This window comes from Cyprinus carpio, chromosome A19 (assembly GCF_018340385.1).
Source record: "Cyprinus carpio isolate SPL01 chromosome A19, ASM1834038v1, whole genome shotgun sequence".
Lineage (NCBI taxonomy): Eukaryota > Metazoa > Chordata > Actinopteri > Cypriniformes > Cyprinidae > Cyprinus > Cyprinus carpio.
Genome location: NC_056590.1, coordinates 16,000,068 through 16,026,591, shown reverse-complemented (window position 1 = coordinate 16,026,591; position 26,524 = coordinate 16,000,068). Strand labels below are relative to the sequence as shown.

At 36.5% G+C, this 26,524-nt stretch overlaps 1 protein-coding gene across 1 annotated transcript in view; it reads left to right on the top strand.

Annotated features, from left to right (window-relative positions):
* Positions 1-994: 994 nt before the first annotated feature.
* The window catches only part of LOC109092483 (adenylate cyclase type 2-like), a 64,065-nt gene continuing 38,535 nt past the window's right edge, over positions 995-26,524 (top strand). Inside the window, 3 exon segments of the mRNA XM_042777180.1 lie at positions 995-1,444; positions 10,915-11,112; positions 20,178-20,339. Coding sequence (XP_042633114.1) covers positions 1,094-1,444; positions 10,915-11,112; positions 20,178-20,339 — 711 coding nt within the window. The 5' untranslated portion in view covers positions 995-1,093.

Here is a 26,524-nt window from a genome sequence, read left to right as displayed (position 1 = left end):
CTTCAGTGAGCGCTTTATCCACTATGCCACATCACTCTAACGTGGATGACATGAATTAAAATATTCTATTATAGATATGATTACCTGTCATGCGTAGAGTCAAATTTGAATTTGTTTTATTCCTGTAGGTTTAGTGGTTTCTGACATCCAATTTTTCCTGGATTGGTGACATTTCCACAAGTCAGCGCTCCAGGGCCTCAAGACCAGATCTGATTTCCCTTTGATCTATTACCCTTATATCCATCTGTTTTTTTTTATTCCAGCGGGTAAAAAACATGCATGTGGATTATAGTTCTGTACTGTATTTGATTCAATAATTCAGCTCTGAATTATTCACTTCAGCTAAATGTTTAATCATTGATTGCAGTGATGATTTCATCCACAAGTGCACTCTCACCTCAAGTGTCTCTGGTGGTCAGCTATAATGACTCTTTTGTTATTAATGAGGTGAAAGATTTTTCAGTCATTTTCATGTTATTTGAACAATCTTTCTTTTGCAAGTGCAGCATTGACATAAAGACGTTGAGAAGAACTGGGAGGTTCTCTCTTTACAGAGCTCTTGACCGGCACGGCTGCTGACTCAACAGAAGCAGACAAATTTATTGTATTTTTTTATTTTCTGTATTATATATCACTTTATTTTTTCCAGCCACGGAATATCTGAAGAATCAGAGTTGATACTTCAGTGAAGCAGAGCCACGTGAAAGTCTCCTGAGCTATGAAAGAGCAACATCTGAGCGACACATTTTCCTCTGCGTGTGTAATCAGTCATCTCTGATTAACTCGTATCACTGAACCTGCCACACACTGCATAGCAGACATTATACTGCGCCTGCTGGATCTCTGTCAAGCCCACCACTCCCTTTCCTCTCTCCTCCTTTCTTTTACATTCTTTTGAAGACTTTCTCTTCCTCTCTCCGACACAGACTCTACAAAGTCACTACTAAGAGCTTGCTCTCTGCCTTGCTGCCAGACCGGCACCCGTGTTCTCTCTCTCTCTCTTTTCTCTCTCTCTCTCTCTCCTCCTCTCATACGCTCTCTCGTGCGTGTCTCAGTCGCTCTCTGCTGCTCAGTTCATCATGTTGGCTGGAGAATGCTGCGTGCGGCAGCGCTCTCTCTCCTGCCCTGGCGCGGGACACGTCTGTCCCACCCGCTGCAGCTGAGCACTCTCACGGAGGAGGACGAGCCTGAACGGCAGCAGCAGGAGGAAGAGGACGAAGACGAAGGCTCCGGGGTCCAGCCGGACCCCATGTTCCAACAAACGGCGTACCTGCTGGAAGGTCCGGAGGACATGGTGGTGTCGCCTGGGGGGCTGAAGTCTCCAGACTGGGTGTACGAGTCCTACTACCGTATGAGCCTGCAGCATCCACTCATCGTGTTCCTGTTGCTCATCGTCATGGGAGCATGCCTGGCTCTGCTCGCTGTGTTTTTTGCCTCCGGACTGGTGAGACACTGTTCTTTATCCATCTATTCTTCTGTACTTTTCTGTATTGCATTGGACCACAGTGTTTCTTCTGGTGGTTCTCAACTGGCTTTGCTTCAGGACTTTGCATTGGACATCAAGTTGTGACCCAGCATTTTAACCCAAAACTTAATATTCACTGTGTCAAAATGCTTTTCTTTTACCTTGTTTGGTTTTGTTAGTGGGCATATTGTCGTATATCTAGTTCGTATTGGCACCTATTGAATTGGATGGCTTCTGCAAAGTTACAGATGAATTTGTACTGAAACACCATAGAGCCTTTACGTCAATAGTAAAAAAAAAATTGGGTAGCGCTTTCTCCTCCCTCTTAAAAGTTGATAAGTCTGTTTATTTTTCTACACAAACTATGCACAATTATATGGTTATTTGCATTTAACGTTGAATTTTCACTTCTGTCTGTGACCCCATCAGAAAAGACATGCCAGTTGATAACCAGTATAAATATTTCAAGTCAATATTTAATAGACGGTCCCTAGTAAAAAAAAAGAAAAAAAATCATATATTTAACATTCATTTATTTCAATACTAAGTATGGTTCAAATCGCTTAACATATTTACTGACATATCACTCCAGACTTACTAGTATAAAAATTATAATTCAACTTTATTTGGAGTACTACGTGTGCATAATGCACATTTCTTAATATTAAGCTTAAAATGTTAAAAACTTGTTCTTTTCGAGTTCTTTTCTTTTCAGTTTGATCCGGTTCACAAAACCGATCTGAGTGTATGATTCAATCATAAATTAGACTAACACAGTTCACAAATTAAATTTTAAGATGCTAAACAAATTGTAGGTGGAGGAAAATGATCGGTAAATAATGACTTTTGGCGTGTTCCTCAAACAAAGCTGTCATATGACTTCAGCAGACTCGGCATATGTCATAAACAACTCTTGTATGACACTTATATGTCAGTTTTGAAGCTTGAAGGCTTCAGTTCACATCCAAAAGAAAGTCATTGTAAACAGGAAGACAGTCATACAGGTTTGGAACAACATGAGGGCGAGTAAACGATGACTGAATGTACATTGTGGGTGAACTGTCTCTTTAAGTTGTTTTTGTTTTGTTCCTATTTTGGGAGGCCATTCATTTTCCTCTCTCGTCCCACAGTTGTGGTTGTGGTAGCGCTGCAGAAATGGGGTTTTGGTCTATGAGAGAGTGTTTTTACCCATGTGTGTGCGGAGTACAGCACTCTCTCTCTCTCTGTGTGTGTGTCTGCGTGTGTGTGTCTTTTCTCTCTTTGGCAGATTGTGTGAATCTCTCTGGTGAGAGAGCTGTTTCTGAGAGCGCCACTTCTGCAACCCTCATTTTCACCTGCTGTTTCACTCGTTCTCTCTCTGACTCTCTTTCTCTCTCACCAGATGCTCAGTTGTCTGTGTTTATGTGTAATGGGTTCAAAAGTATAAGGTCAGTTATTTTTTTTATTTTTTTTTTTTGGGGGGGGGGGGGGGGTATATCGTGTCGGCTGATGATCATCAGGAATGGTTTTTGGTTGCATTTTAATTTGTGAATTCATTGGAATGGGGAGAGATCAGATTAGAGAAATGAAGCACATCCCAAAGAAAGATCACCTACTGTATCATGATCACACAATCACCTGTTTTTAAGGGAATTGATAGCTCAGTCCATTGCAGGACTGAATCCCCCTACAGCACACTGTCAGCATGCTAATTAAAGCATCGCCACAAAAACAGAACAAATCTCAGTTGATCGACCTCACGTATCATTTAGGCAGCTGCTCGGGACCTTCCCTAGACCCCATTCTTTAAGACAGTAACATTCACTGCCTAATGCGCAGGGACCCACTTCCTTCATTTACGCAGCGCTTGTGTGTGTGTGTGTGTGTGTGTGTGTGTGTGTGTGTGTGTGTGTGTGGTGACACATCATGCTCCTGTGGTTTGACCGCGGGTATGTTGTTTTTTTGAAGCGCTGAGGCTCTTATCTTAGAAACAGCAGTCTGTTTTACACAGTCTGGCTAATGGGACCCAAAAATCTCATGAAACAAACTTTGCTTTATCGGCATTTCTCTGTCCGTTGTGCCTTTTTGTTTAAGTTCAGGTGCAGGAAGTTCTGCCTTCTCCTCTTTGAAGGCTTATCTTGTTTTTTTCACAGCAAATCTGTCTAAAGATTGTGTTGCTGCTGCACTGTCCTGAGAAATGAAAGATTGATGAAAGGCTGGTGGAGTCATGCGATAACACGGCTGAAAACAAGAACAAAAGTTCACTCCATTGGAAAGCCACATTAATCAGGTGCACTGGTTAATTAAAGGAGTTTTTCCTTTACCAAAAAAGAAAAACATGCAAACTGGTGGTGTGTAAAAAAATGGCCATTACACACATTTTTCAAAACCTTGACCTGTTGATACATTCATTTAACACACAACTTTTAGTTATATCGCAATTAATTATAACCAGTGGTGGACAAAGTACACAAATCAGGTTCTGAGCATAAGTAGATTAATATAAGAAGATTAGTGTATGAATATGTATTGATCTGCAAATAAAGCAAGAATTTTATCACCAAATCATACAGTATCAAAACAATACTAATATATCAGTTTAAGCTACTGATAATTCAAATGTGCAAGTATGGAGGAAAACAAAATGCGCGTTGACATTGTCATTATTTTGCGTTATTTGTCGTTTTTACCTAAAGTAGCCTATATGTACATGTGGTGACATGCGTTCAAGCATTTCATACAACATTTAAAACACTTTTTCAGCTGATTTAGTTCACAAACTGGATGAGTCCAATTTGCTTGTGTAGCATTTGATTTGTGAATTTGAATTGGTTCCAGATTTGCGAACAAGTTCAACGAATGTAATCAGCTTGTTTGTGAATTCTACATCACATCCCAGAGCGGGTGTCGATTTCTGCAGTTTGAAATAACAAGAAATTATATGTTTTTATGAAATGTAGTCAAGTAAAAGTACAATATCATACTTTGGAATGTTCTGAAGTAAAAGTTTCCCAAAATAAATGACAGATACTTGAAAAATGTACTTTAGTACAGCAACAAAGTAAAAGTACATTTTTGATTTTCGATTTAGATTCATACAATTATATTTGTACAATTTTTGAAGAAAATGTGAGTGGTGCTTGACTGTGCAAGAGAACTGTATATATACCTTTACTAAGGTTATTTATTTATTTATTTATTTTGCAAGTTTTATGATCGGCCAGGAGAAAATCGTGGGTTTTGATAATTAGGAAAACAAGCCACTCTCCTCAACAAGCCACATGACTTCTACACTACTAGAATTGTGCTTTTGACATAGGAACTATATAGTTTGATTCAGTTGTTCACTTAAGAGGCATCTTCTAATTGGCAATTTCTTAACCAAAATGAATAATAACTCATCAGGCAATGATTTATGTGCTGTGTAACACACTTGATACCATCTTAATCAATGATGGTGAGGCAAAATTGGACACATTTTTCTCTCCTGCTGATGATAAGCCTGTTACTATTGAGATTTATTTTCTAATGGCTGCACTCCTTCCCATTCTGACCTCTTCAAATTACACTGAGAGCCAAATCTTGGAACAGACTATTTGGACAAGATCCACAGACCCACATCGTCTCGATGCTTCAATTTCAACAGCAAACACAAACAAGCTCATGAACACATTCCTGATCAACAATCCATTTAGTCTGTGCATAAAGAAAAAACCTCCCATTCAGTTACAGCTCAGGATCATTTGTGTAGCGTGTCAAGGAGGATTTGGGTGAGATAAGGGTGGGGTAACATGTTAAAACCTGACTCCAACACTGCAGAAATATGATAATGTGGAGTGGGATGAAGCGAACATGCAGCTTGATCAATTAGATGAGTTATGAAGATGACAGCCTCACACTGAGCTGATCTTACCAGCTCATGCGATCATTAAGATTCGCTTCTAGTGCCATTGATTGAATTCAGTCATTGACACACTCCACAGCATCTGTAGAAATGTGTTGGCCTCTGCCTGGCTGAGTTAATTAGAAATGCAGTGTAAGATGAGCATGTCGTTTGTACTTGCATTATTGTTTAATGCCCATTTTTAACAAACCACTTAGATTTTAAAAGGCTGCCATATCACAGCCACCCTGTGCAGGAACAATGAAGAGCCCCGATTAAGAGGTTATTACATGAAACAGTGATTTCTGACATCTCCAAAAAAGTATTAGGACACTTAAGCCACACTTAAAAATCTATGAATGTCATTGCATTAGGAACAAAATATCATACCAAGTGGTATCTGCAACCAATTATGTTTTTCATTGCCATTTTGGCGAGGCTTATAGGTCCTACGTTAATTTTTTAACCGTGTGCTGCTGGTTCCCTGGTGTGTGCGACGACCAGAAAGTGTTGATTTCATGTTAACTTTTATACCATTTTGAAGGAATGTTTGAATTTAATGCATCAAGCTCTTACACCTTTAATACATGCAAGAGTATACATCTAAATCCTTTTCAAAATCATATTTTTAAATATATTTTGAATACAATATTGGGGTTTGTACCACGAAATTTTATAATCTAAACAGTGAAACAGTTTTGCTAAAATGTTTTGTTTAGTGTTTTCTCTAAGAAATGATAATTTTGCCAAACTACTCAAGAATTTCTTGTCAAGTTAATTTAAAATGTTACAATTGTCAGTTAATTTATAATCATAAACATGCTCACCAACAAGAGTCATATGTATGAATTGCATTTTTTTTAATAAAATAATGCTCCCTTTTCTCCTTATTGTGTCGGTACTTTGGAAAAATAATAAGAGTATGAAAAATGCATGACTCCATACCGTTCCCAAAATTACAGGTGCACAGCAGTGGAATTATATTCCCACATCACAAAATGCAATACAAGAATCGATTTACTTTTCCTTTTAATTTTTATTTTATTTTATTTATTTATTTATTGTGTGAGACAATGAAAGTGTGGCTCTGTTTTGACAGTTAAAAATACATGAGTACTGTATGTGGTTACGGTGTAAGTTTGCTTTCTGCTGACGGTGAGTGGCATGCTTTACATTTTTGCCCCATCAGCAAGTCTCCAGGGCTGCAAAACCACAGTAAACACACACAAACTCAGATTAAACTGAAATGCTCATGCAGACAAATGAACAGGAAGTGCCTGTGGAGGGGATAGTGCTGTAACAAAGCACCTCAGTGTGTCCGTCTCTCTGCCAAAATGGAGTCAAATGGATTTAAATAGACTCAAATGCACAATCAGCCGACTATATGAGCTCTGGCCATTGATAGGGTGAAGAAAAGAGACTGATAGGAGCCAAGTCTGATTCATGCTGTGAGGGATGAAAGAGTGATGGGAGTAGGAGAACAGGAAGGAGAAGGGCTGATGGGAATGGGCCTAAAGTGGGGATTTTATGGCTAATCATGTAGGCAGTGAATCAGCACTTTGATGTAGACATTTAATTATAATTGCCCTGGAAAGAGGGAGAGGAATTTCAGATGGATGCACATTGTTAGTGGTGTTTGCTAAGACAAGCATTATTATTGCATATATGAGGGTTTAGACAATAAAAACCCATTGGCTCATAACTCGCACATTTATGCTACGGACATCAATGATGCTAGACATGAATGGTATCTTTAAGGTACTAATATGCACCCTTTAGCTGAAAATAATAAACAAAAGTGTACCTTTTGAAAAGGTACCGTACCAGTGATGGCTTTTGTACCTTTTTTTTTTTTCTGAGAGTGTCCAGTTGATGTTAAGTAGACAAAGGTGCTAAACAAGAAATGAACATTGATTTATAAAAAACAAGCCCTGGATTCTTTAGAACATGACAAATAATTAAAATAGAATTAATTACTTTGTAGCCTGACATTGTCCTGTCGATATTGTTGATTTGTTTTGTTTTTGAAAATCATTCCACCACATCTCAAATGATATTTTGTATTTTCTGTGATAGAAACGATTATGGCTGATGTGACATTTAACAACATTTTTTTTGGAATAAAATGACAGATTCTTTTGTTTTGATGATGAATACTTTCACATTTTGTCATAATTTGACAAAATTACAGCTTGATTGGAAATTATGCACAACAATTCTGTTCGCAAGTGATATTTACCTTTTTTCTTCTTGTTCTTTGCACATCACATCTCAAATCTCCAGCATGCTCATCAATGACACTGTTGTCTCCTTGTCAAAGGGATCTTCACTCAAAAAATGAAAATTCTCTCATCGTTTACTCATCCTCATCCCATCTCAGATGTGTATGAGTGTCTTTCTTCAGATGTACATGAATGAAGTTCTTTAGACAAATAATCCACGTCTGTGAATCCATATAATGAAAGTGTATGAAAGCTGACAAAAGTGAACACAATGATAACTCATAAAACCCCAGTAGATGAACCACTGATTAAAATACTAATCATTTAAATGCATATATGAGAGTTGGCTGCAAACAATGGTATATTCAAAAGGTTCAAAATATTAGTATTTTTCTCACACACACCTGTCGGTTACTATTACGTTCACTTTGTGTTGTTTTTGAAGCATCAGCTTTGTGTGTCTGGCATTATGTGCACTCACAGAGATGGATTATTTTTGAAAAATGTTTGCTTTCATCTGAAGAATCATTCATCATACTTCACCAAAAATGTAATATGGGTAAATATGTTCAGTGTGGTCAAAATTACATCTGTTCTAATTCTTGAAAAATGTATACAAATGAAAAAAATTATTACATTATTATTATTAGTTTTAGTTTATCATAGTTTTAAAAATAATAATTAATTGATGGCTTTTTACATTTTTAGATAAAAAATCTGGATCTGTGACAAGGCAAACAAAAAAAATGTACACAAAAGACATTTGAAGAGTAAAAGTAACAAAAATAAATTATGAATGTGTGGTACAGTATGTAGTTTTTAAATGCAGTTTTAATGTGATTTTCTGGTAATAAAAATGCTTTGTTGACATCCTCTTGGTTCCCTCAACAAAAACCCAATAGGACTTTTCAATTTTTTTTTTTTTTTTTTTTTTTTTTTTTGTTCACAACACAACTTATGAATTTTGAAGACTAGTAAGTAGAAATGTAAGCTATAAACAAACTATGCCGGTGTTTCTCTTTAATTTTTTCAGTCTTTTTTTAAAACATTTTCCCTGAAAGTTTGAGTTAGAATAGTTTTTGCATGAGTACGATTATAAACAGTGAGGCTGTGAAAGCGACTAGCGAGTGGATGAGTTTACCTGTTCAGTGTGATGATGTTTAATAACAATCTCTGGAGTCACATTTAGACACTTGTAAGCAACTGCCTTTTTTTAAGACAGGTAAAAGCTTTTATTTATTTATTTTTTTTTAAAACGTGAAAACACAGACATTATTAAAGACATTTAATCAAAATCCCGTAAAAAAAAAAAATTGGCTTCATGACAGTGGATCCGGAAGAACTAAAATGTGAACTCGCTTCTGTGTTTTGGCCTACAAGAAATACATGATGAGCCTGTAACAATCACCCAGAATTTCTTAGCAACCATCTATCGATCCCCTAGCAACCACTCCCGAACTCCCTAGCTTTGTGACAGCAACTTTTTCACAATGAAGCATGGCTTTTATTTTCTTTCATTTTCAGTATCAAGTTATAATCGATGTTGAGTTATTTCAGTGCATGAAAAACTGAAGCAGGCATGGGCCCTTCTTTGTCTGTCTGTGGCTAATGGAAACAGAAAGGGTGTGTTCCCCAAGAGTTCATTGAGAATCGATCTGCGTGCCAGAGATCCCTTGAATTTGTAGTACTCCCTGGGGTGTCTCCTCTAATGGCCTGGTGAGTCATACTGTGGGACTGGCATTATATTACTGTGAGTTTGCCAGCTCAGTGCTCTCTCATCATTCACAAAACACACACACAGTCATGCGAACCGATGGTGCAACACCACATCTACAGCACCTGTACAAGCCACACACACACACACCTCAATAAATAAGTACTACCTGAATTGAATTACGTTGTTGTAATCTTTTTTCTTTTTTTAGCTGAATAGCCTTAATGATGGCCAAAGAATGAAGTCATCTTTGCTCAATTCAAACCGTAATAAACCCTCCATGGCATATTCATGAGTCATCTCCAATAAATCTGCATAGATAATGTAGCTATAATGTAGTTATTAAAATTCTCTTCTCTGACTACCCTCCTGCCGCGGCTCTGTCTCCGTCTGCAGTAGATGAACAGTCAGTGAGTGTGTGTCTGTAAGTCTAGACTGAGTGAGTCCCTCACACTCTTGCAGTCAAACAGAGAATTACTGACTGATGATGAGAGCTACAGGTAGAAATAGACTTTATGAAAGCTCACAGTTTGCCTCTTTCAAGTCAGCATGGAATTAAATTGACCATATTTACCTTTTTTAAAGGGATAGTCCTACCAGAAATAAATCATTTACTCAGCCTTTTATTCCAAGTCAGTATTACCTACTCCTTAACGTGAGATACAAAAGAAGAAATTTGAAAGAATGTACTGATCACTCCTTTCCATGCATTTTACATTTATTACAGACTACTGTAGATGTTCAAGTCTCCAAAACAACACAGAAGCACCATAAAGTGGTCAAGATTTTTTTGAAAGAAATTATATTATATGGTTTTTATTTAACAAGGATGCATTAAATCTGTCAAACGTTGATAATAATAATAACAATAATAATAATAATAAATGTTTCTTGAGCAGCAAATCGCCATATTAGAAGGATTTCTGAAGGATCATGTGACACTATGTAATGATACTGAAAATTCAGCTTTGCATCACAGGAATACATTAGTTATTTTTAAAATATATTCGAATTCAAAACAGTTATTTAAAATCGTAATGATATTTCACAGTATTACTGTTTTTACTGTATTTTTTGATCAAATAAATACATCCTTGGTGCGCATAAGAGACTTCTTTCAAAAAGATTTTAATGACCACAATCAGTTTATCCCGGTTCACATTTTTCATTGCATATCCTGTTTCACTCAAATATGCCACATAATGGAAGCGAATTGGTTGCAAATGTTGTTTCATGTTGACTTTAATGTACATTAATTGATTTGATTACATTTTATGAACGTCAACCCCATATAACGATATTATATAACAATTTGAGTGCAAAGTGTTTTTCAAATGTTAATTGTCCATATTAATAATTCAACAGTAAAAACACTACTGTCCCACAAAATACACTTTGATAGAGCACATTATGCTAATGGAAAAGTTTGGACATAATGGACTGAACTCTGGTTCAAAGTATAAGGTTAGGGTCAGAGTTTTTGTAATAAAATCATTGAAGAATCTATCTTTCAGTCCTTCTTTGTATTAAATCCAGCTCTAAATGTGCCTTTTCTGTTCTTTTCCAGCACGTCTCAATAGACAGTTCTCTTCTTCATCAGCAAGTGAATGCATCAATGAATGAGCCGTGAACTGTCATTGTGTTTCCACAGACCATGGAGGAGCACATGGCCTTCATCATGACTGTGCCCACAACTCTGGCCATTTTTCTTGCCATCTTCATCCTCGTCTGCATTGAGTCAGTCTTCAAAAAGCTTCTCCGCCTCTTCTCCCTGCTCGTCTGGGGCTGTCTGGTTGCCATGGGTTACCTCTTCATGTTCTTCGGTGGGATCATCTGTCCATGGGACCAGGTGAGACTTGAGTGACAGCATTTTCATCGCTCTCCGCAATTATTCTTCAGTGACCGCCTTCGACCTCTACGGCTATCACTTCCTAATTTACCTTTTTATCATACTGAAGTGCTCAGAATGAGGTATTCGCCATGCATAAAACACGACTTGCATCAGTGCGATTTATATATGTAGATGTTCAAGAAAATTGCTTGGATGAAAAGCCACAAACAATCATGCAGATATTCACTAACGCGGTGTCATTTTCTCCATTCATTTGCACAGTAATTCATGAATTTTAGTGTGCGAGCTGTTCTGTGCACTGAATCATTCATTAGTTCATTGAACTCTGCTTAACGCATGATTTTGGCTAATGACTGTGACACAGTCTCAACATAAATGCATGGCTTAAGAGTAATTATGACAAGTTCGCCTCTGCTTCCATAAAACAAATCAGGTATTAAACAGACTTGCTTAGCTTGTTCGCACACTTTGTTTTTTCTTCTTCCCGCTCTGCTCCGTTAGCGAGGAGGAGGTGCAATCAGCCCAGCCACCGCTCAACAAGATGGCAAAAACATCCACGGTTTAGTCGTCTTTTATAAACAGCTCTTGAGTTATGATATTACGCTGGCTGTAGGAGGAGAGATCGGCTGTTCCGTGCACTAGTAAATGCAGCTTGCTGTGAGTCATCCAGGCTGTTTGCTTGACATGACTTCATAACTTAATAACTCGGATGGGCTCAGTGATCTGGATATGCATATACAACAAAAACTGGCTTTGGGTCAAAGGGCGGCAACATTTCACTAGGAACTACTTCAGTAAAAGCTAGGTGGCACCTAACATGACATCCATTTTAAACAATTAGCCATAAATATGCCCACTATTCCGGAAAGATCAGAGGTGAGGTAGTTTATAGTTTAGTTTATTTTCAGAAATATATGGCATCTCGGCCCATAGTTCCACAAGATCACAATGACATGGCAGATACTCTTTTCTTCATTACATGGTATATATACAATAACAATGTCCATGCATACTCTGAATCATAAACACTTGACACATCAATACAGACATCACCCACAAGAAACAAATCCGCATACAAAGAGCAATCATACAAGAAAAGCTTCTCATTTTCTCTCACAGAAATATTTGATGTTAACTTACAATAATTACAGATTCTCTCTGCCACTATTACTCCATCTGCATCTATTACTGTTTGTATAGCTAAATGATGACTTGAACATCTAAAAAAGAACAATGATCGTACCGGTTGCATGTTATATACAGACGCAATGTAGCTCTCTTGTACTAACAAAGATTTGTATTGTACATATATATTTAACTAGTTATTTTCTATAACTTAGTACGGTATACCATGCCTCATGTGCCTCATTTCTTTCAATCGTTGGTTAAAAATAGCTACAGTATGAATGTTCTTATATCACCTACATTTCGAGCCTCCCAAGCACAAGAAAAAAACATAAAAAATACAGCAAAACTCTTATACAAGTAACCCATGTTTTTCTACCCTACTTCATCTAACTGAAAAGCATATTTCTTGGATAACGATGATTAAACATTAGGGCTACAACTATCTAGAAGTGAGGTTATGAATACCATATTAATGAGTGGCCCAAAGTTGTAGTTGCATTATTTGATTGTTCTCCCTCAATATTATTTTTGATTTGATTTATTTTGATTTATTTTATTTTCTTTTATTTTGTTTTCTTTGCTTTGCATTTATTTGTTCTGTTTGGCTTTTTTTTTTTTTTTTTTTTTTTTTAATGTTCAGTTCTGTTTTGCTTTGCTTTTATTGATTTATTATTTTTTGCTCTGTTTTGCTTTGCTTTGTATTGTTTCATTGCTTTTGTTTTGGTTTTGTTTTGTTTTGTTTGTTTTTTTTATCTGTTTTGCTTTGCGTTGTGTTTCATTGCTTTTATTTTGTTTCTTCTCTATGGCCTGTTTTAGAGGCACAGGGGCTAAAGAAACTAAATTGCCTTTCACTCTGTTATGTATTGGTCTACATTTAGGTGAGCCACAATTCAATTAATGTATAGAAAATCGTGATACTGGGCTATGCTAACCAGCTTAACCTTCAACCTATATCTGTTCCAGGCTTGTTAGTGATGTTTTAGTGCTGGTGTAGATTGTGAACCACTGCAGCCATGCTAAAAAGTTCAACCTAAGTGAAGAATCTACAGTTGAGACTTCGTCACATCAGCATCCAAAATGCCAAATATGGTGGTGAGCAGCTACACCTGCCTTTTTATCAGGGCTCTGTCAAAATTTATTCCCTACACTTAGTGCAGTCTGAGCTCACATGCTGTGCCTGAAGGTTTAGCTCTAGAGGGAACCAGACTTCTGGTGCAGGAAATTCAGAAGAGCCTGCTAATAAGGCTTTGCATACGTGACGGGAAGAACTAGTCGGGTTCAGGCGATCTGAATAAACTACCACCTAATTAGCACTCAGAGTACTGCAGCAAAGTACTAATTAGCAAAGAGTTTCTGATTGTTTCTGAATGTGTCTTGAAGTAGCAAATGTGTGCTTATTAGCATAACTGAATGGCACAGTAGCTACGTCTACACTAGTTGAAGACTTAAAGAGCTCTATTAGGCTATGCCGTATTTAATTTCCTGTTTTTACTGTAGCCTTTTAAGCTACACACTGTGCTCCTACAGTTTTCTCTCTGGTTATGTTCTTTGGTGTGCCACAAGCTACACGGCCACATTGCTTGAGCTCTAATGAGCTATACACTTGGAGTTGCTTCGCAACACTTACAAGAAAAAACAACAGTCCCTAACTATAGACTCACATGTGTCGAGGTACTACTGCAGATGAAAAGCCTTCACTATTCCTCACATAAGTCTGTAATGCAGGCATCATTAACCCACAGCAGTAGTTCTCCATTAGAGATCCTGTGAAAAGCCAGCAGCCTTTGTATGTTGTAGAGAAGAAAGAACATAATTGAGCTCAGCAGAGGAACAAAAGGCAGCCATACTCACCTTACGCCAATCAGCCTGAGGGCAAATCAGAAGAAAAGACCCCCAAAAACACAGTCTTGTGTATCTTCATTTCCCAAAATTTGGTTGCAAGAACTGCTGATTGAATGCTTTATGAAGGATGTAAAACAATGATGGGGAACTAATAAAGTGATGAAAGAGTGAAGGAGGCAGACTTTAGATTTTGAATCACTTTTTTAATACTTTTAAAAAAGGAGGAGGCAAAGGCAAAAGCGATTGCTCTAAGATGGTGCAGGAAGCACGTATAGTGAGAAGTGGATAGCAACTTTTAGCAGCATTGCAAACAATCACTACAATAAAAAAGATTTGTAAAGCACCAGCTGCTAGCTGCTGTCAGTCAAGAATAAATGCAGTTAATTTGTTAAGATTAATTCTGGTAGTAAATTTTGGTTCCTACACTGTAAATTACACATTATAAAATACACCTTCTAACTGAAAAAAAAAAAAAAAAAAAAAAAAATATATATATATATATATATATATATATATATATATATATATATATATATATTTTTTTACCATAACAAACAGATATATATATATATATATATATATATATATAAAGGTAATTTAACTACCTTAAAATGCTTATAATGATTATAAAATGTACAAATGATCACTGTGATTTTTTTACCATAACAAACAGAGACTATAAGGCAAATATAATATATGAAAACATTATAAAATGCAGATAAAGAAACTTACCTCTGGTTTGAACCATGTAATGACAGAAAAATCAATGGATACCTTTCAAAACGTACTATAATGTACTTTTAAAGTACTGATAAGTAGCTTTATTATTATACTATATGTACCTTTACTAATATTAGTACATTTAGGGATAAATAATATTAAAAAAGCTGTTGCACCTTAGGATACCACACCATAGACAGCTTTGTACCTTTTCTGAGAGTGAATAAAATGCTAAATTTAGGTAAAATTAGTATTTAATTATTATAAGTAAAACACAGTTTGACCTAAATCAGAACATTTAAAATAATATTTAAAAAAGCTTTTATTTATTTATTTATTTATTTATTTATTTATTTATTTATTATTTATTTATCACATTTCAAGCTAAACAGCTTAAATATATAAGTTAAATGTATGAAAATAATGTGAATAAGTTCAGTATGTTGTTATATACAGTATATCAGTAGCATGTCTCAGAAAGTGTCACTCCTGCCACTGATACCTCAGACTTGCACTTTTATGCCATTATGTAAATTTGCTGTTCTCTGTAACAGCAGTTGTTTAATAAGTTTAATGGGGTGTGCTAATTGTCCTCAGTTCACCCCGTTTTTTTTTTTTTTTTTTTTTTTTTTCTGGAGATCCGTGAGTGTGATTGGACTGCATGTGATGATAACAACACTACTTATATGTTCCATCATTATTCCTTTAATGGAAGGCTTTCAGATTATCAGATTATTCCATTTCCATTTGCTTTCCTAATACAAAAGCAGTGCAGACCAGACATTAAGATCCCAGTAGACCACATAATCTTATTCACTATGAAAAAGCAAATCTGTTAAGTGTGTCTTATGTATTTACTACCATCTGTTGCCTTAGCAACTCTTGAAGAAAATGCTTTACATATGTTACAATCTAATTTTATGTGATGGTTTTAAAGCAAAAATATCTGAACACAGTATTCAATATTCTCAATATAGCAATAGCATCATGATAAAACTTAAAACTCTGATCTCTATGTAAAGCCTATGTTGAAAAGGCAATTTAAGGTAATGTGAGTATAAACAAAATGATGTTTTACAAACTGTATTCATAAAATATGTGCATTATACTTCTGAATTTTCTTGGCATTCAGATTTATGAGAAATAAGCCATAGTGCATCTGTTTGCATTTTGATTTGTAAAGTTTTTGTTATTTTGTTGTGTGTGTGTTTGTCCTTTTTATAAGTTCTTTATATAGTTAGTTCCAAATAAGGGGGTTTCGTTAACTATAATAACCTCAATCCAGGAATAGTTCAGGTGAAAATGTATTTAAAGATTTGGATGCTGTAGATGATTATACAATCGTTTATCAACTCAAATAATCAGATTCTCTACAGGGACACATTAATAATGAGCTAAATTATAATCAAACTTGTTAAAATTTTAAAATATCATCAGACTGGATTAATGATATTGGGATTCCTCTCTTTGAGTTGGGCAGCTGAACATTTTTTTCCCATCTAGTGCAAATGAGAAATCTGTGACGTACAGTCAAAACCTCACTGCAAATCTCATTGGCAGCTACTGCATGTGTGTGATAATTCAAACCTGATTAATACCGGCAAACCGCTCCAAATGTGATCTGAGAGTTTCACAGAGCTCAAACCAGCTGTGACTGTATTTGTCCTTGGCCCAACAATCATGATCACAAAGACTGGCTGGAAGAAAAAGAGCCATATGGAAAGATGCGGTGACATCCAAAAGTCTCAGTCCACATTGAAAATCTGGCATTTAAAATCCAATCTAAATTTGGAAATATGTTTAGGATTTTGGATAAGAAATATATCCATATTCATTTGAATATTTTTGTTTGTTTGTTTGTTTGTTTGTTTACAGTGTGTATTTCTTTATGAAATTGTAAAGTACACCTTTAAAATATTTATTTTTTTACTTGATCTGTCAGTTTAATGCTGTATCATGCTTGATTTCTTCATCACTCTAGTTCCCATGCATGTACTGGGAGCCAGACAAAGAGAGAATATTTAGGATTCAGTGCCATATATCCTGGTCTGATGTAGAAAAAGACCACTGAATTGAACTGCCAGTCTTAATCCTGCTAGCAGATAGACCAGAACTTTAAGCATGCATGGAACTGCCAAGCAATCAGTTCATTTGAGAGATTAAGCATTTAACCTTGCCAATTCTTGAGGCTGAACTCAAAACTTTAGCGAAAACTCAAACTATCTGTCCAATCCGAGGTGAAAGTGCGAGACGCCCTTCGGCCCGGAGCCCAGCGGCGCGTTCGGTCTGCTGGGGGATTCTCTCTCCTCCACAAGCCAAATGTAACCATTCCTGACGGTTCCTCTGATCCTCCTCTGCGCCAGACAGAGTGGAAATGGCGATCGATAAGGCCCAAGACATGTTACGTCTAGAAAAAAACCACTCCCCTGCAATCTGTTTGTTTTTTGGCAGTGTGTGTGCGTGTGTGTGGTCTGTGAGGGTGACCAAGCCAGAAATCCATTAGGCTTTGCTGCCGTCCAGTGCCCTATCTGCCATTCCTCCAGTGCTATATTGAGCCCTCGTTCACAAAAAAACAGCACTCAGTGTAAGAACATATAAAACATACGTTTTGAAATATTTATGAGCGTATTACATCGTTCAAGCGTAAAAAAAAAAAAAGACTAAAAGGCTACAGACAGTTTAAAGGGGACATATTGTGAAAAACAGAATTGTTCTTGTTCTTTTGAAATATATGAATGTTAGTAGAGCAAAACATTTTCAAATAAATACTGCCCTCAATTACATATTAAAGAGATTTTAAATTTAAATTCTGTCATCATTTATTCATCCTCATGTCATTCCAAGACTGTATGAGTTTCTTTCAGCTGTTGAACACAAAATAAGATATTTTGAAGAATTTTGGTATTAAAACAGTTGGCGGTAGCCATTGATTTTAGTATGGAAAAAATACTATGGAATCAATGGCTACTGTCAACTACCACATTCTTCGAAATTCTTCTTTTGTGTTCAACAGAAGAAAGAAACTGAAGAAAAAAGGGGTGAACTATCCCTTTAATACTGTATGTAAATGTGGGCAATGGCATCACTAGGTTTTATGGCACTCTTGTACAATTTATTGCTTCCCCCCTTAGCAACGTTCCTGCATATTAATACTCATTCGGTATTTAGCAACTTTGCTATCCTGATAAATGTCTGCATGAATTATGCAAGCACACAGGTTAGCCAATGATAACAGATGTTATTTCAGAAGTCTTCAAAGTAAAGTAGAAACAACTAAGTAACATAATGGTAACACTTTATTTTAATTATCAATTCTCACTACTAACTAGTTGCTTATTAGCAGACATATTACTAGCATATGGCTGTTTATTAGTATTAATAAATCAGGTAGTAATGTCTTATTCTGCATTACTGTATTCTAGATCCCTTAATCCTACCCCATACCTAAACTTAACAACTATCTTACTACCTATTAATAAGAAGCAGATTAAGAGTTTATTGAGGCAAAAGTCATAGTTAATAGTTAGTTTATAGTAAGAATTGGTCCCCAGACCAAAGTGTGAATATTAAAAGTGAAGCATATTCCTTTCACCTTCATTCAGTTTATCAGAGTATGCTACACCTCTTGAAAAAGCTCCAAATCAAATTTCAAATAAACTCTTTTGAGATAAAAGAGCTTGCTGTACACTGAAACTTCCAGAACCTCTCTATCTTTCCAGTCAAAAAATGCATTTACTAAACTGAATGTACGTAACTTTCTGATGATGAATGCATCAGCCCAGGAGCGCACAAATTTATTACGTCAATGAGGCATAATGGATGCTCAAAAAAATCTGAGGTAATAAGATAAAAGCAGGGATTATGTATATATTTTTCCTGAACACCACATAAACCAATGATAAGAGTAAAATGTAGTGAAGGTTTGCCAAATGTTGTGCTGCTTCTGGCTGAATGTAGCTCCAGCCTTCTTTATAATATTCTAAAGGATCCCAGTGTATGGAAAAAGTGGCTGAAGTTTATTTTTAACAGTGTCCCTTATCATTTTAGTATGAACACTTTGAGCAGCACATTTTGTGCAGCAATAATGCTTTGTAAACAGGCTGTTACGACAGGTTGCAGGGTGAAAAAGTTATTATATAAACATCTCTTTAAAAATGTATACTATATTGGACAGCCGAGCCAGAGCACAAATATATTATATACATAATATGTAAGCCCAAGATGCATAACACAAATATACACGGATGATTTAGCATTTTTGAGACCATTATTGAAGTTAAATCATAAATATAAGTGGTTGATTGGTTAAGGATGGTTGGCATTTGCGAGACATATCAAATTGTCAGCACTGATTGAAACCCTGTTATTCTCTCAGCATTGTGGGCAAAGGAAAGCAAACCAACACTCACGACCCATGTTTCATCATGGTCTCAGCTCACTTTTTGAAGTGCTCGTCTTGAATCACCATGAAAACGCCATGCAGTTACTTAAGCAAATTTCAAAGACAAATAGCCTAACAAATCCCTAAATCTACAGTTTTCCTGCTGGAATTAAACATAACAATGTCATTTTAGTGTTTTATTTCCTTCCAAATGAGGCTAGATGTGCAGTAAAAAGTGTTACGCTTTTTATTGGTGCAGAAATGAGTGTGTGTATTTTGTAAAACATTTGCAAGTACTTTTTATTACTTAACTCTTTCCCTGCCAGCATTTTTTTAAAAGTAAGTTGCCTGCCACCGTCAGCATTTATGATTATTTTCACAAAAATGTAATAGAATTGTATTAATATCTGAACATGCAATATGTCTAAATTCTAGCTTCATGCATTCTTTTTTTGAAACACTTGAGTGAACAAAAACCTGAGAAAACTGCGCTTTTTGTCAAAGACTATGTCCAGATGGGATACAGAATTATGATCAAAGCACAGATGGAGTAGATCACTTCCATCAGCACCCCCAAAGCTTGCACTAAACCATGGATTTTAAAACACTAGGCACTGTGCACTTGCCGACTTTGTAAATAGTTACAACTGGGCATCATACACTAAACCACAGAGGATCACACATGACCAGGTTTCAAGTCTTTCCGAAACACAACAAACTCATGCATAAACACCTAACCTACAGACATAATACGACTGTCAGCAACTAGCGTCAGTGTGTGACCATCATACACTATGCAAATTCCTGTGAAATCTGTCAACTCTAATCTGCAGACTGATTTTGACTGTCAGCAACTAGCGTCAGCTTATCTAAACTGTAACATTTAGTCATGTTGTGTATTTCAGTGTTTATCCTGATCTGATCTCTGTCCTATGTCTGTGAGCTGTAGATGTTAAATGGCAATCTAATGCACTGTTAACTCTGTTTGCAGGTGTCGTTTTTCCTGTTTATTGTGTTTGTGGTGTACACCATGCTGCCGTTCTCCATGAGGGATGCCGTCATCGCTAGTGTCCTCACTTCATCCTCCCACACACTAGTGCTCAGCATCTGGCTCTCGAACACTACAGACCACATGGAGGCCCTTGTCTGGCAGGTAAGTGTGTGTGTGTGTGTGTGTGTGTGTGTGCGTGTGTGTGTGTTGATTTCGTTCACTGAAGTCGTGTGGGCTGAGAAAGGAACAGCTACATAGAATCTAAGAAGAATATGTTCGCGAATGTGAGTCAGAGAGAGCGAGTGAATGTGGAAGGATGTTTCTACTCTGCAGTTGCTTTGCTGTCATGAGAGGGCACATTTCCCAGAATCCTCTACTGTCAGCCTGGCTGTTTTGCTCATCATATGGCTTCCCACTTATATGACACATTTAATTTCAGAAATAATGGGCAAAATTGATCCACCCAGTGTTATTCCACAGGGTTAACTGTTTCAGATCTGTGTCATTTGGTCCTGAACTTCTTCTCTTTAAACACTGTAGCATTGGGATGGAGAGTTGGCAGTGAATATATATTGAATTAAGTTCATTTTTTTTATAAATGTTGTTTGTTTTATGCAGAGTGAGTTTAAGTGGGCAAATAAAATGTCAGAACAAGCAGTAAAGTGAAATGAAAAATATAAATGAAAGGGAATGAACCAAATATGAACAACTTTGTTATGAAGCAAACATAATGGATCCATGCCACTTGGTGTCAGTTTAAAATGACAGACAGCAAAAAAAACAAAAAAAAAAAACCACTCAACAAAATATCTCTTAAAACTCCACAACACTCCACATCTCTCAAAAAAAAACACATTAAAAACCCCCATATGTTCTTGGTCTGCCCCTTTTATTGAGGATGCATCAAGAGGTGACTTGTGTGAACTTGAGGCAGCAGGTAACTCACAATACATTTTGCACCAACCAGCAAGTGTTAAACCCACATCATTTTCAAAATGCTGCTGTTATTGTGTCATGAAATGTAGCTTCAATAGTTTTTCAGTGCTTCCCGCTGAGGGCAGCCTAACCTCGGCTAGTCTTTCTGACATTTGCCGCTGGCTCTGATGTCTCTGTTGTGGTTATACATTAAATATAATTTGTTTTAGGTATATCTAACAGGCAATGTTTGGTCGCTTGAATCTATTATTTGTCATATCATTTTGGCTGAGCACAAAGTTAAGTTTCATAACTTTCATATTTATTTATTTAACTTTACCATAGTACAGCGCTGATTTAGCATCCGTTTGACTGAATTGTTTCATTTTGTCTTTATTTCCTATTACAAAAGCCTCTTATAGGCTACTTTATACTTTGTTGATTAAATTAAATTAAATTGTTCATTAAAATTGACATTTAACAAAAAGAGGCAGGGTTGTGTTTTATGTCATATTTCATATTATTTATACATGCAAATAAGGTAATGTACATATCGGCTGAACCACATATTAATATGCTTTATATTTGTAAAATGAAAATGAAAAGAGGGTTGTGTTTTATATTTGGTTTTGTTATAAGTATACACACAGTGAAGATCATCAAAGTATTGTATGTACGCGCGGACCGGAACCACATTTTTGTGGCTATTAATGTTTAAATGAAAACGAAAAGAGGCAGTGGTGTTTTATATCATATTTCTGTTTTATTGTAAATATACAAACAGTGAGGATAACCGGAGTAGCCAAGGTGAGCTGAGTATGCTGCTGTTCCTCCCGTCCTCAGGAGTTCACACTCGCGAGTCAAACTTTGCCTACTTGGTATTGAGAAACGGCCTGAAACTTACAGGCCACTTGAGAGTTGTAAGCGACAGGAAGTGTGTGTGCAAGACTGTCCCAGGTCTGAAAAATGCCACAGATCAGAATTTGAGGAAAACTTTTCTGTGTAAAGTGCAGAAATATATTAGATACATGTATTACACCTAATTTGGTCACAGAGCATAAAGTATTGCGCATTTAGGTGTGTGCATTTTGTGAAACGTTTGCAACTACTTCTTATCACTTAATTAGAAGTAAGTCATCTGTTACATACATTATGGACCAGTGAACATATATTTAGACATGTATTTTAAAGTGCAAAGTAATAGGGGGAAAAGTGTAAATAAAGCTCAGTACAACACCACTGTTTTTAAAATTGTAAGTGTGTCCCATTGAAAATGCATCATGTAAGTTCACAAGTGGTGGAGTGTGATACTGATCATTTCAAAGTAGCTTCACAGTAATAAAGAAGAAAGTAACAGAATCAATCATGCAGACTTCATCAATTATCAGACAAATTCAGAACAAAGGCCAGTGTAAGAGTACAACCTCATTACAGCACTGCTGGGAGTGTAAAGTTCTGCAGGTTGATCTACTGATAATGAGCAAATTAAAGAATTTCCATAATGAGTTTTTTTTTTTTTTTTTTTTTCAAAAATGTTTTGTGGGGCAAGTAGTCAAACAAATTTTAATTGTTGTAAAATTTACCAAATCCGCTGCCAAAATGATGGAATGATATTTATTTTATTTTTTTTACTTTACCCTTTAATATCTCTCCACACTGGCTTCCAGCCATGGCTTACATGAAGTTCAAGACATTGGTGCTTGTGCACAGAACAGCCACAGGCTCCGCACCCTCCTACAGTACCTCTGCTCTCTCCTATGCATCTACATCCCCTCCAGAAGCATGCGGTCGGTAAACGAGTGGAGTCTTGTGGTCCCATTGCAGAAAGGCACAAAATCACTATCTAGGACGTTTTCTTTCACCATACCCTGTTGGGGGAATGACCTACCTATCTCCATCCAAACAGCCGAATCCCTCACAACTGAAATCTCATCTCTTCCATGAGCATCTAACTGCATCCTCCTAAAAAAAAAAATTATATGCCTTCACTTTTCTATTCTATTATTATCCTTTATAACTTACTCTCCCGACTTTTACTATTTTGAATGAAGACTGAAACCTTGTATAACTGCCACTTCTTTTGTTTATTGCCATTTTATGATAAATCGCTTATATTCCTCAACTGTAAGTCACTTTGGATAAAAGCATCTGCCAAATGAATAAATGTAAATGTAACAATTTTTCCAGTTTCATATACTATTTTGTGTTGTGTAATTATTATACAGTTTAATTTTGCTGAAATTCTAGTGAATAACCAACTTCATTTAGCATTTCATATATAAAAAAAACAACAATGTTTCTCAAATCAATAAACAGCAGGTCCCAGTTGTGACAACTTCATGTAGCATGTAGCAACTCATTTACATGTTGTCACAAAAAGTCAGTGTGTGTTGATTAATTGTACCTTTCTTTCCTGGGCAATAATGGTGAAAATGTTGAATAGCTTTTTTTTTTTAGTCAAGACTATAAGGTATGTGTCTATGCAAAAACTCACCTTTAAAAATTAAACATTCCTGAGAAATATTCACTGGAGTAAAAGGTGTGACAACATGCCCCAGTCTCGCGTATCTACATATATATATATATATATATATATATATATTCATTATCTCTCTTTTTAGCTACATTAATACATATCGTTGATATGCACACAGAGTGCACTTCCTTGCACTGCATTTTGTTCTGTTACTGTACTAAAGAGTCTTACATAACTCTTAAATAATAATTCATGCCTACCTTTCTATTGGTTTTCCAGAACCTTTCTTTTTATTATTATTTTCCTAAGCAGATCTCAAGCAGATATGTTTTTCAGACCGGACCTAAACACAGCGCATGTAACCAAGGCAACAGTCTAGTCACATGGTCCACAGGAACACAAAAATACTGGCTGTCAGGTTGTGTCCAAGAGGCAGCAGCAGCAGCAGGTTCAAGAACCCAGTAGCGGAAGGGCGTAGATTGTTATTATAAGCTTGTTGTGCAGTCCAATTTAAAACCTTAAAAATAATCCTCTTTAGGCACGGTAAACACTTTCACCACGGTCAGTCCTCCACGCTGTTCTCAAGCAGTAGGAGAGCTTCATTAAAACCAACCTTAACGACCCTTCACATTCAGCACTTGCAGTTAATCAAGCTTTCTGCGCTCTCATTAGAGGCGTTACGTCCTCTTTATGTTAGGTGCTCTCCAGAGCTGCGGGTCATGCCTTGTTTGTTAGAGGCTTTAAAGGCTTCGTACGTCACTCTCAGGAGATTTACAGCTGACGTACTCGGCAACCGAAGGTCTTGTGTTAATCAGAGGCTAAAAAAAAAAAAGTAACAAAGTTGAAAACAGGGTCACATCTGTCTGGGTCAGAGTTGCAGAGATGATGTCAGATGCCAGTGTTTTGTAATTATGTTGTGGTTCCCCGCAGACCCAGCTCTGTGTTCGTTTACTTTTATGACTGGCCTCTTCCTCCCGCACAGCGATTACAGCAAGAAGAATGACTTATTAAGGCTGCTCTCGGAGGACCTGTCCTATAAAACTCTCCCAGTGAGATACAGGTGGACCAGCCCTTAAATAGCATATGCTTGAAGAAAGAGAGAGAGAGAACATGCTGCATTTGGTTAATATCACTTGTGAGCATTGCCATTTCCAATCAAGCTATAATTTTGTGTTTAGTTGTATCAGATGTTGAATATAATTTTCATATTGATAGATAGATAGATAGATAGATAGATAGATAGATAGATAGATAGATATAGATAGATAGATATAGATAGATAGATACATAGATAGATAGATAGATAGATAGATAGATAGATAGATAGATAGATAGATAGATAGATAGATACAAACACACACACATCTAAAATGTACTTATTTAAATTATTTTATTTTATTTATTTACAATATTCTCATTCATTTTGACCAATGTTGTTATTGTTAACTAAAATTAAAATAAAGAAAATGCAATATGAATATTAGATGGATAACTGAAATAAATAGTATTTTTTTTATATCATTTAGAAAAAAAAAGAATTTACATTGAAGTTGCAAAATTAGTAAAACTAAAACTTAAATAAAAACAAAAAGCCTAAGTCTAAATATAATTAAAAAAAAAATTAAAAAAAGCACAGAAAAATTACAAAATTACAATTAATAGTCAGATTTATTTGTCTTTGTGAAAAAACTAATTTAATGTTTTTTCGTTTGTTTGTTTATTTTGGGATGAATTATAATTTGGAAGAAATTAAGCCCTAGTCAGACAAAGAAGTCAGTCAGCTAAAAATAAATAACATTATATATTAAAAAATAAATGATTGCTGAATTACTACCTTCATTTCCATCTCCCAGTGCTATTAAATGTTATTAAATTAAAAAAATTAAATCTGAGGTGTGCAGGAAATTACAATGGTGTAAATGGTCTTTATTTGAGAGAATGTTAATATATATGTACATATATGTAGCTCTCGATGGCGCCGCGAGACGGCTGCTTCAGTGCTTGGCTCTCCAGTGTTTGTACTGTTTTTGTTAGTTTTTCCTGTTTTTTGCTTAACAAACACGATCAGTTTCACCAGGGAAGAACTGCTGAACATTCGGCAGAACCTACCACAAGATCTTTTAACGGATTTCAATTATTCAGACGTTTTACTGAACGTTGTTGTCGGCGGAGCAGCGGCGGCTGATCAAACGCTTCAGGACGCGCAAAACGGGGGAAGCGAGCTGGTGCGCTCGTTAGACTCAGGAAGCGCGGATTTCGAACGCCGTTGCCTAGCATCCATCTGGCAAATCTCCGCTCTCTACCCAACAAAAACGGACGAAATCCTTCTGCTCTCTCGGACAAAATAAGGATTTCTCACACTCTGCTGCTCTGTGTTTCACGGAAACCTGGCTCAATGACGCCATACCGGACAGCGCGCTCCATCTGCCGGCTTTCAGCTGTTCAGAGCGGATCGCGACGCAGAATCACGGGGGAAATCGCGCGGCGGCGGGACATGCTTTTACATCAATGAACGGTGGTGTACAGATGTAACTTTGTTAAAGAAGATGTGCTGCTCAGATCTCGAAACACTCTTCATTAACTGCAAAGCGCCATTCTATTCGCCGCGGGAGTTTCACTCGTTCATTCTGGTGAGTGTTTATATCCCTCCGCAAGCGCACGTAAGTCCGGCTTTACAGAAACTCGCTGACCAGATCACAGAGACAGAACAACAACACCCGGACTCTGTTTTTAATCATTCTTGGGGACTTTAATAAAGCCAATCTCTCCCGTGAACTGCCAAAATACAGACAGCATGTTACATGTCCCACCAGAGACAGTAATATATTGGATCACTGTTACACCACAATAAAGGATGCATATCACTCTGTTCCACGAGCAGCTTTGGGACTGTCTGATCACTGTCTGGTTCATCTTATACCAACCTACACAGGCAGAAACTTAAATCTGCTAAACC